Source organism: Setaria viridis, chromosome 4, assembly GCF_005286985.2.
Source record: "Setaria viridis chromosome 4, Setaria_viridis_v4.0, whole genome shotgun sequence".
In the NCBI taxonomy this organism is placed as follows: Eukaryota; Viridiplantae; Streptophyta; class Magnoliopsida; order Poales; family Poaceae; genus Setaria; species Setaria viridis.
Window position 1 is genome coordinate 27,590,099 of NC_048266.2, and position 13,145 is coordinate 27,603,243.

The following is a 13,145-nucleotide window of genomic DNA, read 5'->3' on the forward strand; positions in this document are numbered from 1 at the left end:
GCCTACATTAACCAATGAAATTACTTTATTGCAAGTGAAAATCCCAAATACCCAAACAAAACCTAACTCAACAAAAAAATATTTTCCTCCTAATCCAATCCAATGCTAAAAAATTCAACAAAAACCCTAATCTAACCCCGCATCAAAATACAAACATGAATCTTTACATACCAAGAGCGACCAATTTTCTCCAAATCCTAACCCGATCCGATGCTAAACAAGAAACTCGCAGTTATCTCTGATTACTCACCATAAAGAGGCAGCCGGGGCCTGATCGTGGGGCCACTAACACGGGCGGAGCGAGTCAGGGCGCCTGCATGGCGAGGCAGGGGTGGAGCCGCCAAGGCACCAGCGTGGGGTGAGCCGGCGGCGTGGCTGCCGTTGGGCCACTGATGTGGGCGGAGCGCGCCGCCGATGTAGCCGGGAAGTTGGGATGTAGCTGGCTCGGTCGACGAGCGGGCGGATCTCGACTGCGCCAAGTGGAGTGGGCGGGGATGGACCAATGGAGAGATTGGGGGAATATGGAGAGAGGAGAAGAAACTAGGGATGGAAACACAAGAGGATATGGGCCCACAAAAGTTTGGAATATAATGTGTTTTACAATCTAAGCATTTTGAGCCCAGCCCAAGCCTGGTGGGTTCTAGTCCGCCCACGATAGCTGCGGTGTTGGGCGTAGTCAGCGAAAACCAAGCCAAAAAAATCGGGCCAGCCCAAAGCTGCGCAAACAATTAATTTCATTTATTTTTTAACTAAAAAGAACAAGAAGCCCAAGCCCAATCTAGGCCCAGCCCGACAATGCTGATGGGACTGCTGTGGGCTGAAATTTTTGACCCGAAATGAACCGAGCTTTTTTGAGCCAGTGTGACCCAGCCCACAAAATGATCAGGTCTAGTTATAGCTAGGCCCATTGGAGCATTGGTCTATGGATGACGTCGACAAAATTACAGATAGCGTACTATATTTACAGTGTTGCGGGTGTCCTAAGAAAAATGTCTATAACAAGATCAATATGTTCTTGGCCTACAAAACATGGATAGAAATTTGATAATATAAAAATGTGACCACACTTAGTATTCAAATGCTGCTACTTCCGATAGACAAGTATGCCCATCTACTACGGGGCGTATGTTTAAATGACAACTTCTTTGGGTAGACAAGTGAGAATTACACACCAGGTTTTAAATGCTAACCGCCGATTTGAATAGGCAAGTAGTACAACTAGGGATGAAAATGCTACGTATATTATCCGTCCGTTCGTATAACCAAAGTAATTCAGACACTCGAATGGATAGTTCGTATCCAAATTCGTTCAATATCTGTACCGTCACTACGGGAAACAGAAGCTTTGCCGAGTGCCAGAGGCACTCGGCGAAAGCCCAAAAACACTCGGCAAAGGCTTTGCCGAGTGTAACACTCGGCAAAGAGCATACGGCAAATTTTGTGTCGGCAAAGACTAGTTTGCCGAGTGTCAAAACGCGAGCACTCGGCAAACATTTTGCCGACGGCCAAAAAATACTTGGCGAAAAGATGTACTCGGCAAAATACGCGCTGACGGCGTCGGGGGTAACGGCGGGTTTGCCGAGTGCCAGATGGGAGGCACTCGGCAAACACCGGGTCTTTGCCGAGTGCCAACACTCGGCAAACACCGGGTCTTTGCCGAGTGTCACGGAGTGGGCACTCGGCAAAGCCGGCTTTTTTGCCGAGTGCCGTGTCACGGGCACGCGGCAAAGACGGGCCCTTTGCCGAGTGTTAGGGTGGGCACTCGGCAAACAACCCTGCCTGGGTAGCTGGGAATTAGGGCCTTTGCTGAGTGCCTCGCGCCTAGCACTCGGCAAAGACCCCTTGTTTGCCGAGTGCCTTGTCCCTAGCACTCGGCAAATAAGCTTTCCTACACCTGGGAAATGCACCTTTGCCGAGTGTTAAAGCCAAAACACTCGGCAAAGGCCCCTCTTTGCCGAGTGTTACACTCGGCAAAGTGACCAGAACCCCCCCTTTTTCGACATTTTGCCACGTATAACGGACCCCTCTCAATTCACAATACACATATCACAGGCATTTGTAATAAACAATCACATGCATAATTCACAACCACAGGCATAATTCAACATAAGCACGAAATAATCCATAAATCCAAGTTCTTGTCACAATTTAGTTTCCACATTGTTCACAACCAAGTCTACTTCCGTGGAGGCCAAGGAGATCACTGCGACAAATCTTGATCTTCATTATTCGAAGCCGCCGATTGATTCTGCACATAGGATAGGACATTCTGAGCTAACATCTAAAGTTGTCAAATTTAAAGTATTAAATCTTAAGCACAATGTGTCAAGTGACTCACAGGAGTAGTCATGGGTGGCTGAGGCGGAGGGAACATCATCGGCGGTGGCGGAGGCAAAGACTGTCCCATGCTCAAAGCAAAGTTCTGCATATACTGGAACATCTGCTCCATCCTAATCCGGTTTTCCTCCTCCATCCTCCGCCGCATTTCCTCCATCTGCGCCTCCATCTGCGCCGCCATCTCCTCTTGTTTCTTCCTTGATTCTTCCACCTGGGCCTACAATATTTCATTGCAATGTTATAATGCAAAGCTAAAGTATAACAACAAACGAACGATGAATGGAAGAGAAAGAACCTGTAGAGCTCCATCTGGAACTGTGCAGCGGTGGGTCGTGGCCGTATCGCCGGGCTCGAGTCCGTGCTCCTAGCTCGAATCTGGGAGAGAGTGGGAGTAGAGGTCGTGTCGATGACGCCGTCGCCAATCCAATATCGGCCATGCTTCTTGCCTCCTCCCACCCTCATCATGATTTCTCCATCAATGTCCTCGGAGCTCGGATCGAATTCTGGCCCGTGAACCTCCCTAGCCATCTTTGTATACTCGCTGACGCGGCTGTGTATGCTAGGGTGGCTGTACGCCTCGGACGGGTCATCTGGGTTGAAATCTATATCAACCGTCGCCTTGCCCTTTTTGGAGAGGACCCATGCCTTGAGCTGGGAGCAAGGTCGACCATCATGTGACGCCGACTGTGGCAAAATACAAAATCATTAAAAATTACGTAGAACTGAACATTACAATAAAGAATTGAAGTTGCGTACCCATTTTTCTCTATATTCATCAAGGCTTAGGCTGCCTTGATGGTGTGGTGCAGTCGGCATCTGCAAACGCCACTGTCGGCAAGCAAGGTGGTTCTCCAACCACCCGGGCTCCAACCACACGTCGACCATCCTCTCCCAGCACGGCATATGCGCACGACACCACCACGGAGGCACCTACATCATCAAGCGTGTGACATATGAAAAAGAAAATGAGCCTAATTAATCATAAATAGTAAGCATCAACGTTCTTTACTTACCCTCATGAATTGGTCCTTAGTCATGTTCATTGTTCTTGCCTCCTCTTTTCTAACCTTCATCTGTCTGTATTGAGCGTGGAATTCGATGATGGCCTGGATGCACGCCTCGTAATGCATGTCCTTCATGAGCTTCTTGGCGGCTACATCACAGACGGCCTTCGCCTTGACCTCGAACCCCTCCTGGCATCTATAGAAGTCCTGCATATACACGCGTATATAGTTATTATTTCAAGAATGTCGAAAGTAGGTGATGTATTGAGCAATTTAGTACGAGGAGTACTTACCCACAGCTCGGCCTTGACCCGCTCCGCTATGTTGGGGAATCTTCTCTGTTGACGATCAGGGACGTCGGGGGCGGCAACGTAGTGGTCCCACGTGTAGGCCGGCTGCAGCTGTCCAGCGTACACCACCAAGCCAGGGAAGTGAACCATGCACAAAAGGCAAAGGATCCCGTTGGCCTTACGATTGTGGTCACCCCCACTGAGCTTAATCCAACTCCTGCACAAGTCATTAATATGAATTATTAGTTTTTGTAAAAGTCAACATAAGAACAATATTAAGAATATTTAAAGTTACTTACTTGGTCCCAACCGGTTTAATCAGCGGGCGTAAATGCTCAGGTATCGGCCGCTTCGGGAGGGATGAGGGACCTCGCAACCATATCTTGGACTAGGCATCCCCTGCCTCCCCGTCCCCCTCCTGCTCCTGCTGCTCCTCCTCCTCCGCCTCCTCATCCCCAGAGGCGTGTGCGGAAGGTACCTCCTCCTCCTCCTCCTCCTCCTCCTCCTCCTCCTCCACCTCAGGTTCAGGCGACGGGGGCCTCGCCGCTTTACCCTTCCCTCGAGGCCTCTAGACCACCACCTCCTCCTCCTCCTCAACCCTACGTCGAGGCCTGCCTCGACGCCTCCCTCGACCGCTCCCTGAACGTGACCCTGACCCTGAACCAGTCCCTGCCGCGGTCAGTCTCTCACAAATCGATGTGAGCTTCCTCATACCGCCCACCATTGCTTAATGACCAGCAATTAAAAAGAGTACACGAGTCAGCATAGGCAAACAAAACATAATTACAAAGATATGCAAATTATAATTAAATTATAACTAAATTAGTACGAATCATACATGTATTAGAAATAATCATCATGATCGGGTTTAGTTGGATCATAAGTCTCATCATCACTATCACGCGTGTCGATATAGTCAAGCTCGTGCTCCGAAGAAGAATGTCGTCATCACTGTCATTAGCTAACTGTAATCGTTGAAGTAATTCTAAGTCCTTCACATTCTGAACCTCGTCTCCACCGTCCTCTGCAGCAACCCTCTCGTTGTCTACTTCCATTCCGATCGCTTCGGTTAAATCTATCACAAAACTCCCTTCGAGCCCATCTTCTTGGAATAACTCTCCTTCGTACGTGTCGGGGTCTATATTATAATCTTCATTGTTTGGTACAGGTAGTTTACCGTGTGGCGATACCTTGTACACAACATCCCAACCCTTAAGACGGCTGTCAGTTTGGCACGGGTATGACAAATAATAAACTTGCGTGGCTGTCGGTGCGGCGGCCGGACGGGGGCGGGCGCGGCCGCGCGCGGGCGGCCGGCGGCGACGCGGGGGAGGCCGAGGGGCCGGCGGCCGGCGCCCGGATCCCGGCGCGGGCGGGCGGCGGCGGCGGCGCGGCCGGGCGGCGACGGCGCGGGGCGGCGGAGCGGGCGCGGGCGGGCGGCGCGGGGGGCCGGGCGGGCGCGGGCGTGTGCGTGTTCGTGTTGTGCCTGTGCCTGTCCGCGTGAGGCGCGTGATGCGCTAAGAGTGGTTAGGCCGCCCGCTTTGGCGAGTGCTCCTGATCTAGCACTCGGCAAAGGCTTTGCTGAGTGCTAGATCAGGAGCACTCGGCAAACAATTTTTTTTTTAATTTTTTTTTCGGATTTCAAAGTGCGGCTGACAGGTGGACCGCGGCGACGTTTGCCGAGTGTCCCAGGGTTGACACTCGGCAAATAGGCTCTTTGCCGAGTGCCATTCCTTGACACTCGGCAAATAGGTACTATTATTTCATGTCAAACTGGTTTTATTAATTAAAAGTATGTAAAGTTTGCAAAAACCTAGTCAAATTCACTAAACATTGCGTATTTCATTTTTTAAGTAATATTGTTCCATCATTTCATGGATTTATAGCTCATATTAAATTTATATCTATTAAATTCATATACGTGCAATTAATGAATAAAAATTACCAAACGGATCTAAAAAATTCCCAAAATTTGACATGAACCAATCTATGTTCTCTATAGCCTATAAAAAAAATGGGACTCAATGAGAAATACATGTATCGATTCGTCTCAAAATCTTACCGGATCCTTCCAACTTCTACGAATCCTCTCCGGAGATGCTTCGAATTCTAAACATCATATGTCAAAACTTGTGCGAAACCTTGTCAATTTTTTACCACAGCCTCTGCATATGAAATCATAGCATCTTGCAAAATCTCGTGATTTTCAAACTTCGTTTGTATTTTTGAGAATTAAACAATCATTTGGCCACACGTTCGTAGTCGTGTTTCCTTAGCAAAATGTTCGAAATTTCTTTTCATTTTCTGGGTGAGACCTCAATTTGGACTCACTAACATGAATATGATTTTTCCACTCATATTATTCCATTATTCCAATCACCTGCAGTTCAAATTTGACTTAAATCAAAAAATTACTCTAAATGAAATTAATTGATTAAATATAGCAAACAGGTCAAAAAATAGTCCACCTTCTACCATGCAGTGCCAAATGCCATACATGTGGAGTGTAAAAAGTTTGGAGGGTGGAGGAGGGAAAAAAAATTACTTTTGCCGAGTGTGTCGAAAAACACTCGGCAAACCCTAAAGTATGCCGAGTGTTCCCTCTAGCACTCAGCATACTCGCCACTTTGCCGAGTGTCCCATGACGACACTCGGCAAAGTAATAGGTTTGCCGAGTGTTCCATCACGACACTCGGCAAACTAGTAGCTTTGCCGAGTGCCCCCCGTCGACACTCGGCAAAGCCTAACGTCCGTCACGGCGCTGGCCCATTGCGGCACGGGGAAGTCACGTGCTCATCACTTTGCCGAGTGCTCCATCTTTGCCGAGTGCCCCGTGGGTGTTTGCCGAGTGTTATTTTGGTGGCACTCGGCAAATAGTGTTTTCGCCGAGTGTATTATGTTTGCCGAGTGTTTCGAGTATTGCACTCGGCAAACCGGTCCTTCGCCGAGTGCCCGCAATAATACACTCGGCGAAGTAATTAGACTCGGCAACTTTGAGGTTTCCCGTAGTGCGTATTCGAATCTGAATATTCAAAGTTGAATATTTAATATGCGAATAGGACAAGTATCATTATTCGACACATTTTGACACTATTCATATCCGTATTTGATCCGAGAAAAAAATAAGTATTTGTATTCGTATCCGTATATATTTGATCCGTTTGTATCCGATCCGTTTTCATCCCTAAGTACAACAGATCTCGTGATACTTTGGATGAACACGATTGAGACGGATGAAGAGGTTGAGCTAGTTTGGTTAGCAGTGGACCGGGAGCCGCAAACTATGCGGAGACTCAATTCTAGAGCAAACTCTGAAGTCTTGCAGGATCTTCAGAAGTTTTCGTTTACCCTGTCCCTAATCCATGATCTCAGATATGAGGCTAGAACACAGTAGCAGCAACGAAAGAGGTAAGGCAAAATGCAATTCCGTTCCGCGAGGAAACAGGCAATGAGACAAGGTCCAGATAAGTACAATGGTCAGCAGTGACTCACAGTACTGAGGTGAATAGTGCTGTACAGTATCGCCCACAATACCCAATAATATCTCTCCTCACAACTGTCGACTACTTATCGTGCATAGCCGCTGCACGAGAACCCGGCCATGCTCGTGTTGTTGCTATCCTTTTGTTTTCGCTAGGAACCTCTGTATATTTTCTGGGACGAACTTCTGCTTGATATAATAATAATCCAGAGTTTACTTAAAAGAAGTGCTCCTCCAACGCGAATTTGGGCCGCTACGGTAACAGTTCTCACGGGGCATATGCTCCCTCAAGCTCTCTCTGCGTGCACCTTCCAATCTTGTGCCAGTTTAAGTTGTTGCTGCAGCTAGCTTGGATTGGGGGCACTAGTAGATGAAGTGAAACCTCCGATTGGGATGTTGGGGACTTTTTTTTAGAAAAAGATAATATTCTGGCCCTGCAACTGCACACAGCAAGTTTTAACAATATTCTTAGCTCACATGCTGATTACAATAATAGGGGTATAGTATATAAACGGTAGGAAGAAATCAAAAGCAAAGTCTGTTATTGTTTCTCCATCTATTTTTGGCAAAAAAAAATCCAAGACGACAACCTACAACGCCTTAGACCATCTCCAACAGCTTATGTAAAATGGATTGCTATCCATAAAAACTACCAGATACCAAAAACAACTAAAAAACTGCTTCAACCTACATGGATTGCTATCCCTAATGTTTTAGGCTATGATCTAAATTTCTCTCTCCTATATGCAAATATAACGATCCTAACTCTGGATTGGTAAAACTTGCAGTGCTTCGGCGGGAAGGACAACTGCTCCGATTGTGACTGTTCAACTCGGAGGCTTCCGCGCCTGGCTCACCCTCTCGGCCTCTCCGCCCTCGACCGCCGGCGCTAACACGGAAGGCGATGGACCTCTGCCAGCAGCCCCTCCGCCAACCATCCTGCACCCTTTCTCGTCTCCGGAAGCCCCAACGACGAGCCATCCCATCTGCCAGTGCCCCTCCTCTCCCTGTGAGCTTGACCCCCGGCACGCGGGTGAGCTTGACCTGCTCGCCGCTGCCGCAGCGAGAGACGCCGCACTGAATCCGACATGTCGAATCAGAGAGAAGCTCAAGCGGCATGGCCTACGGCAGTGGGTGAGGCCGAGGTGGCTAGTGGCGAAGGGGAAGGAAGGAGGAGGTGAGGGAGAGGTCGTTGATTCGATTTGAGGCCGTCCACCACTGAATCGTTGTCCTCCGCTTTGATTTGAGGCCGTAGGGGAGCTCATCTCCCCATCCGACATCCTTGTCGCCATCCATGGATGTGAGAGGAGCTCGTAGGGGCTGTAGCTCGTCGATTTGCCATTGAGGAGAAAGGCAACATCGATTTGAGCAGAGGGGGAAGCATGGACGACGTCAATTCAGGGGCTGAACGCAGGGAGGGGAGGAGGAGGCGGGCGCCGGGCGCGAGGATGCGCGGAGGAAGATGGCGGTGTGAGAGGGATCGAACGAGACAAAGAAGGGGATTTTTTTGGCGTGGACATGACCTTTTGCCAAAAGGCCCTCATTAAAATATGTAATTTTTAGTATTTTCCTGTGTCTTGATCCTTTACGAGAAACCTTAGGATCACCAAAGTTTATATATGAAAATTTTCTCTCCCCTATACTTCAAACCAATTTTAGATCACTAATTTTACCTATGCTGTTGGAGATGCTTTTACGTGACAAATGAACAATCTCCCTTGTTGGGGACTTACGGAGGTCGATACGGCGGAGGAAATTTTGAATCTACTGTTGCTGTGCTTGATTCGTCCGCCGAGCTTTTTGTGTGTTTGTGCTAGCTCGACTAATTTGTGAGTAAGATTTTGATTGTTTTTTTTTTGTTTGGGTGTTGCGGCGGCCTATGCTCGTCCAACGAACCGTGCAAGAGGAACCACCATTGTGGCATTGTGCTTGAACACGATGCTTTTTTTTTCCATTCACAGTCTCTGACATCCAAATGTCCATGTGGCTCCGGTGAGCAGGGTTTGGTTTTCTGATCCACGGTTCGATTTCTGTAGTATACTGAAGCTGCTCTAGCATACCGGTACAAAACGTACTGAAGGAGTACTTGGGAGGCCCGGGACTCCTGTCCCCGGACACGTCTGGCGCTTCCACATGCTGCGTGCGCGGCCGCGGGCGTGCTTGTTTTGACTAAGGCTGCGACACAGAGTGTTGGGACTTGGGAGTGCTGTTTGGCCTCTTGGCCTTTGGAGATCAGTTTTCCAGAGAGAGAGATTGTGACCCCTTGTTTACTTCCCTCCAAACTCCCAACTTTGACACCATGCAAAAAGAAGATTCCCCATCATATCAAACTTGCGGTACATGCATGGAGTACTAAATGTAGACGAAATCAAAAACTAATTGCACAGTTTTGTTGTACTTTGCGAGACAAATCTTTTAAGCCTAATTAGTCAATATTTGGACAATAATTCACAAATACAAACGAAACGCTACAGTGTCGCATATATGGCAAAATGCCAATTTGGCACCTCTCAACTTGGGAAGTAAACAAGGGCTGAGTGGGTAGATGTCACGCACAATTGCAACAAATCAATATTATTAGTAGGGTAACGCTACAGCTGGCCGTCCGGTGGATGGTGAAAATATCGAACGCGGGTCCACACGGAAAAAATATATTATGCTTCTTCATCACACGTTGCCTCCATGCATTCATTTCTTATCCTTTCACTTTCCCCTCCTCTGGTTCCTTCCATGAGAAGCTACTCCCCTTCTCATCCAGGCATCTAGCCCACACACACGCTAGATGCTAGTGAGATTGCAGGGGTCATCCCCCACACCCCCAAAGGTCAAAGCAGTGCACCCACCGAGCTCCCGCTGGGCGCTGCCGCCGCCGACCTGGGTCACGAGCTATTCCCATTCGTGTCGTTTGATGATATGATCGCAGGATGCTGAGTCGCTTGCTCCCATGCCAGTGGTCGAGCCATGCACTTGCTGTTACTCATGTGCTTACCGGGAGGAGGTCCATGGAAGGGGAAGATGGATGTATGCACCGTGACTCCATGAGAGCATTCTATTGTGCTCTGGAGGAAGAAGACTTTAGAGGCACCACTAAGCCACGACGTACCGAAATTTTATGATGTTGCAGTTGGTATTTTTGAGATGTTGGGATTAGTGTTTGCTGATGTTGCACTAGATGGTCTTTGATGTTGTAATGTTGGTTTTGAGATGTCCAGTTTCATGTTCGGTTTTTCCGATACATTGGATGGTTTGAGATGTTGGGGCGGCCTCGCTGATGGGGAGCTTCTTTATGATGGATATGAGGCTCCTTCATGAATGAGGTCTCTGGATCTGCATAGGACTTTTCAATGTTGCAGTAGCTTACCTAAGATGTTTCGCTAATTGACCTTTAATGTTGCATCGTCTATCAAGTAGATCTGCAATGTTGCTACTGTTATAAGTTTAATGTTGCATCGTCTATCAAGTAGATCTGCAATGTTGCTACTGTTATAAGAAAATGTTGCATGTAATGGTTTTTAATGTTTCACGCATGTGCGACTGATAGACTGTGATTTTCGTTGATTGATTTTTCATGTTGAATATTTGCTTTTGAGATGTTGCAGTTAAATTGTGATGTTTTGCTTGTTGGTTTGAGATGTTGCAAAAAGTTTATTAGCCTAATTTTGTTGTTAGGGGATCATGGCATATGGATTTTGAGTTATGAACTCATTTTTTGTGGATAGACGCGAGGCGGGTATGTCCGACTAGGGAGGAGCTGCTTGTTGAAATGACAGTTTGCTGAAAAGAAATCGATGTTTCTTGCAACATTAAGCAAATGTTTTAGTGGAAGTTTTTTTTTAATCTAATAGTAGCATCCCAGTGTCCGATGCTACGCCCGGATGTTCGACGTCCGGGCTAGCAGCGCCCTTATTAGTAATAGATAGGTGTACCGATCTACTACGGATGAATGTCTAAATGCCAACTCCTTTGGGTAGATAAGTGTCCAGATCTAGGTAGGATTACGAGAACTACACATCAAAGGTTTATAAATGCTAACCAACATTTGGATAGACAAGTGCAACAAACGGATCTCGTATTCTCGTGACACCTTGGATGAACAGCGATTGAGACTGTTGCGAGGTTGAGCTAGTTTGTTTAGCAGTGGACCACCAGGGAGCCGCAACGCAAACTATGCACAGAGACTCAGTTCTAGAGCCAATTGTGAAGTCTTGCCGGATCTTCAGAAGTTTTCGTTTACCCTGTCCCTAATCCATGATCTCAGAGTCAGAGGTTACATTGCTACAACACAGTAGCAGCAACGAAAGAGGCAAGAAAAAAAAAAGGAATTCAGTTCCACGAGGAAACGGGCAATGAGACAAAGTTCTGAATCTTCATAGCTTTTCGTGTACCCTGCCCCTGATCCATGAGACAACGACAATCCCAGCCTCAGAGATGGCAGGTACAACGAAACAGGCAAGGAATGCAATTTAGTTCGACAAGGAAACAGGCAAGACAATCAGTACAAGATCAAACAGCAGCACTGCTGACCACGCATAATTACGAATCCTGAACCCATGGACACCTTTTATTCCTGCATGATCCACTGCCATTGTACACCGCGGACAGAGGAGAGAGTACACAGCTCACAGAGTTTCGGACACAACACAGTTACCGCCAGATCTCGCCACGACGCCACCAGATCGAGCGCCCGCCCGCCGGCCGGAAGCAGATCAATTGTTAGTGGCGGCACCGGCGTCGCCCTCCTCCTTCTTGTCCCCCTCGGCGGGCGGGTTGAGCTGGAAGGCGGTGACGGGGAAGGCGCGGCCGAGCCCGGCGGGGGTGCGGAACACGACCTTGGTGCCGGAGGGGCTGACGACGATCTCGGAGATGGTGACCCAGATGAGGAGCTCCTTGCTCTTGACCCCGGTGAGGCCGCTCATCCGCCCGGGCTCCACGAACGCCGTCACCTCCTTGTCGTACCACACCTGCTTCCCGATGGTGTCGAAGGTGTGGGTCACGCCGGCGGCCTGGCGGAGCCACACGAATCCCGTGGACCGGTTGTACCCCACCTCGTCGAGCGCCGGCAGCGGGAGGAGGCCGTCGGGGAGGCCCAGCTCCACCATGAACTCGCGGGACTTCTGCGCGCACAGCTCCCGCCCCGCGTGCACCTCCGCGCCGGAGCGGTGGTCCTCGATCGCCTGCGACGACATCTCCGGCGACGGCGGTGGTGGTGGAGGGGAGGAGGGAGCTGAGGGGGGTTTCTTGGTTGGTTTGGTTCTCTCTTGCCTGTTTGGGCTTGTTTGGTTTACTTTTTCTTGGATTCTTGCGAAGAAGGTTGGGGAAGGTGGGTGGCGTGTTTTATAAGCGGAGGACCGGACGGGGAACGGGGGAAGAAGACAGGTTCCCTTTTCAACTGTGAATCGTGATCGCCGGGGGACGAAGACGGAGACGGGAGAGCGCTAATCATCAGAGATTGAGTGCATTACTGGTGCGGGTGAGAAGAAAGTAGATCTGACGAAGAAGCAACCTGGCCTGGGTCCGATCCCAATAATGGCCCCGCTGGCTGTTACAGTGGACTACTAACCTCCGTTTCCAAGAAGTTGATAACTCTTTGACCACTGCATGGTTAATGGTTTATGGTTACCAAGATCAAGATGATACACTTTTCTTCATACGAAATTACCAAAATGTTCCTAAAAAATTATCTCTACATGTTTGCATAACATTTTAATACTATTTTATAAAAGTCAAAATACTAGAAAACAATATCTTAAAAACATGAATTCGCAAGTATTTGCAAATAGATAATGTACTTAAAAGTGTAAAGTATTTGAAAATAGAGGTTAACGTACGATGCTAGGTGATGGGCTATGCGGTTGGTCAACCGTCTTAAAAAGTTGTACCACCAACCTGAGACACTACGTTGAATTATTTACATCGAAAAATCACATGGATAGTTCAGCCCAACCATGCCATAACATTTTTCTTTTCGAACGAACGGAGCACAAGATAGATAGTGATCGTTTCTATTTACATAGAAGAAGAGTAGAGAGTAAA

The 13,145-nt window shown here is 48.2% G+C and overlaps 1 protein-coding gene across 1 annotated transcript; it reads right to left on the minus strand.

The window, feature by feature from the left end:
- Positions 1-11,459: 11,459 nt before the first annotated feature.
- On the minus strand, positions 11,460-12,493 carry LOC117854269 (uncharacterized). Its single transcript, XM_034736576.2, has one exon. The coding sequence runs from the start codon at positions 12,296-12,298 to the stop codon at positions 11,819-11,821; it is 480 nt and encodes a 159-aa protein (XP_034592467.1). The 5' UTR covers positions 12,299-12,493; the 3' UTR covers positions 11,460-11,818.
- Between the last annotated feature and the right edge of the window lie 652 nt (positions 12,494-13,145).

Bases quoted from the DNA above. Each gene is read 5' to 3' on its own strand.
- LOC117854269 (XM_034736576.2), bottom strand. From the start codon at position 12,298: ATGTCGTCGCAGGCGATCGAGGACCACCGCTCCGGCGCGGAGGTGCAC.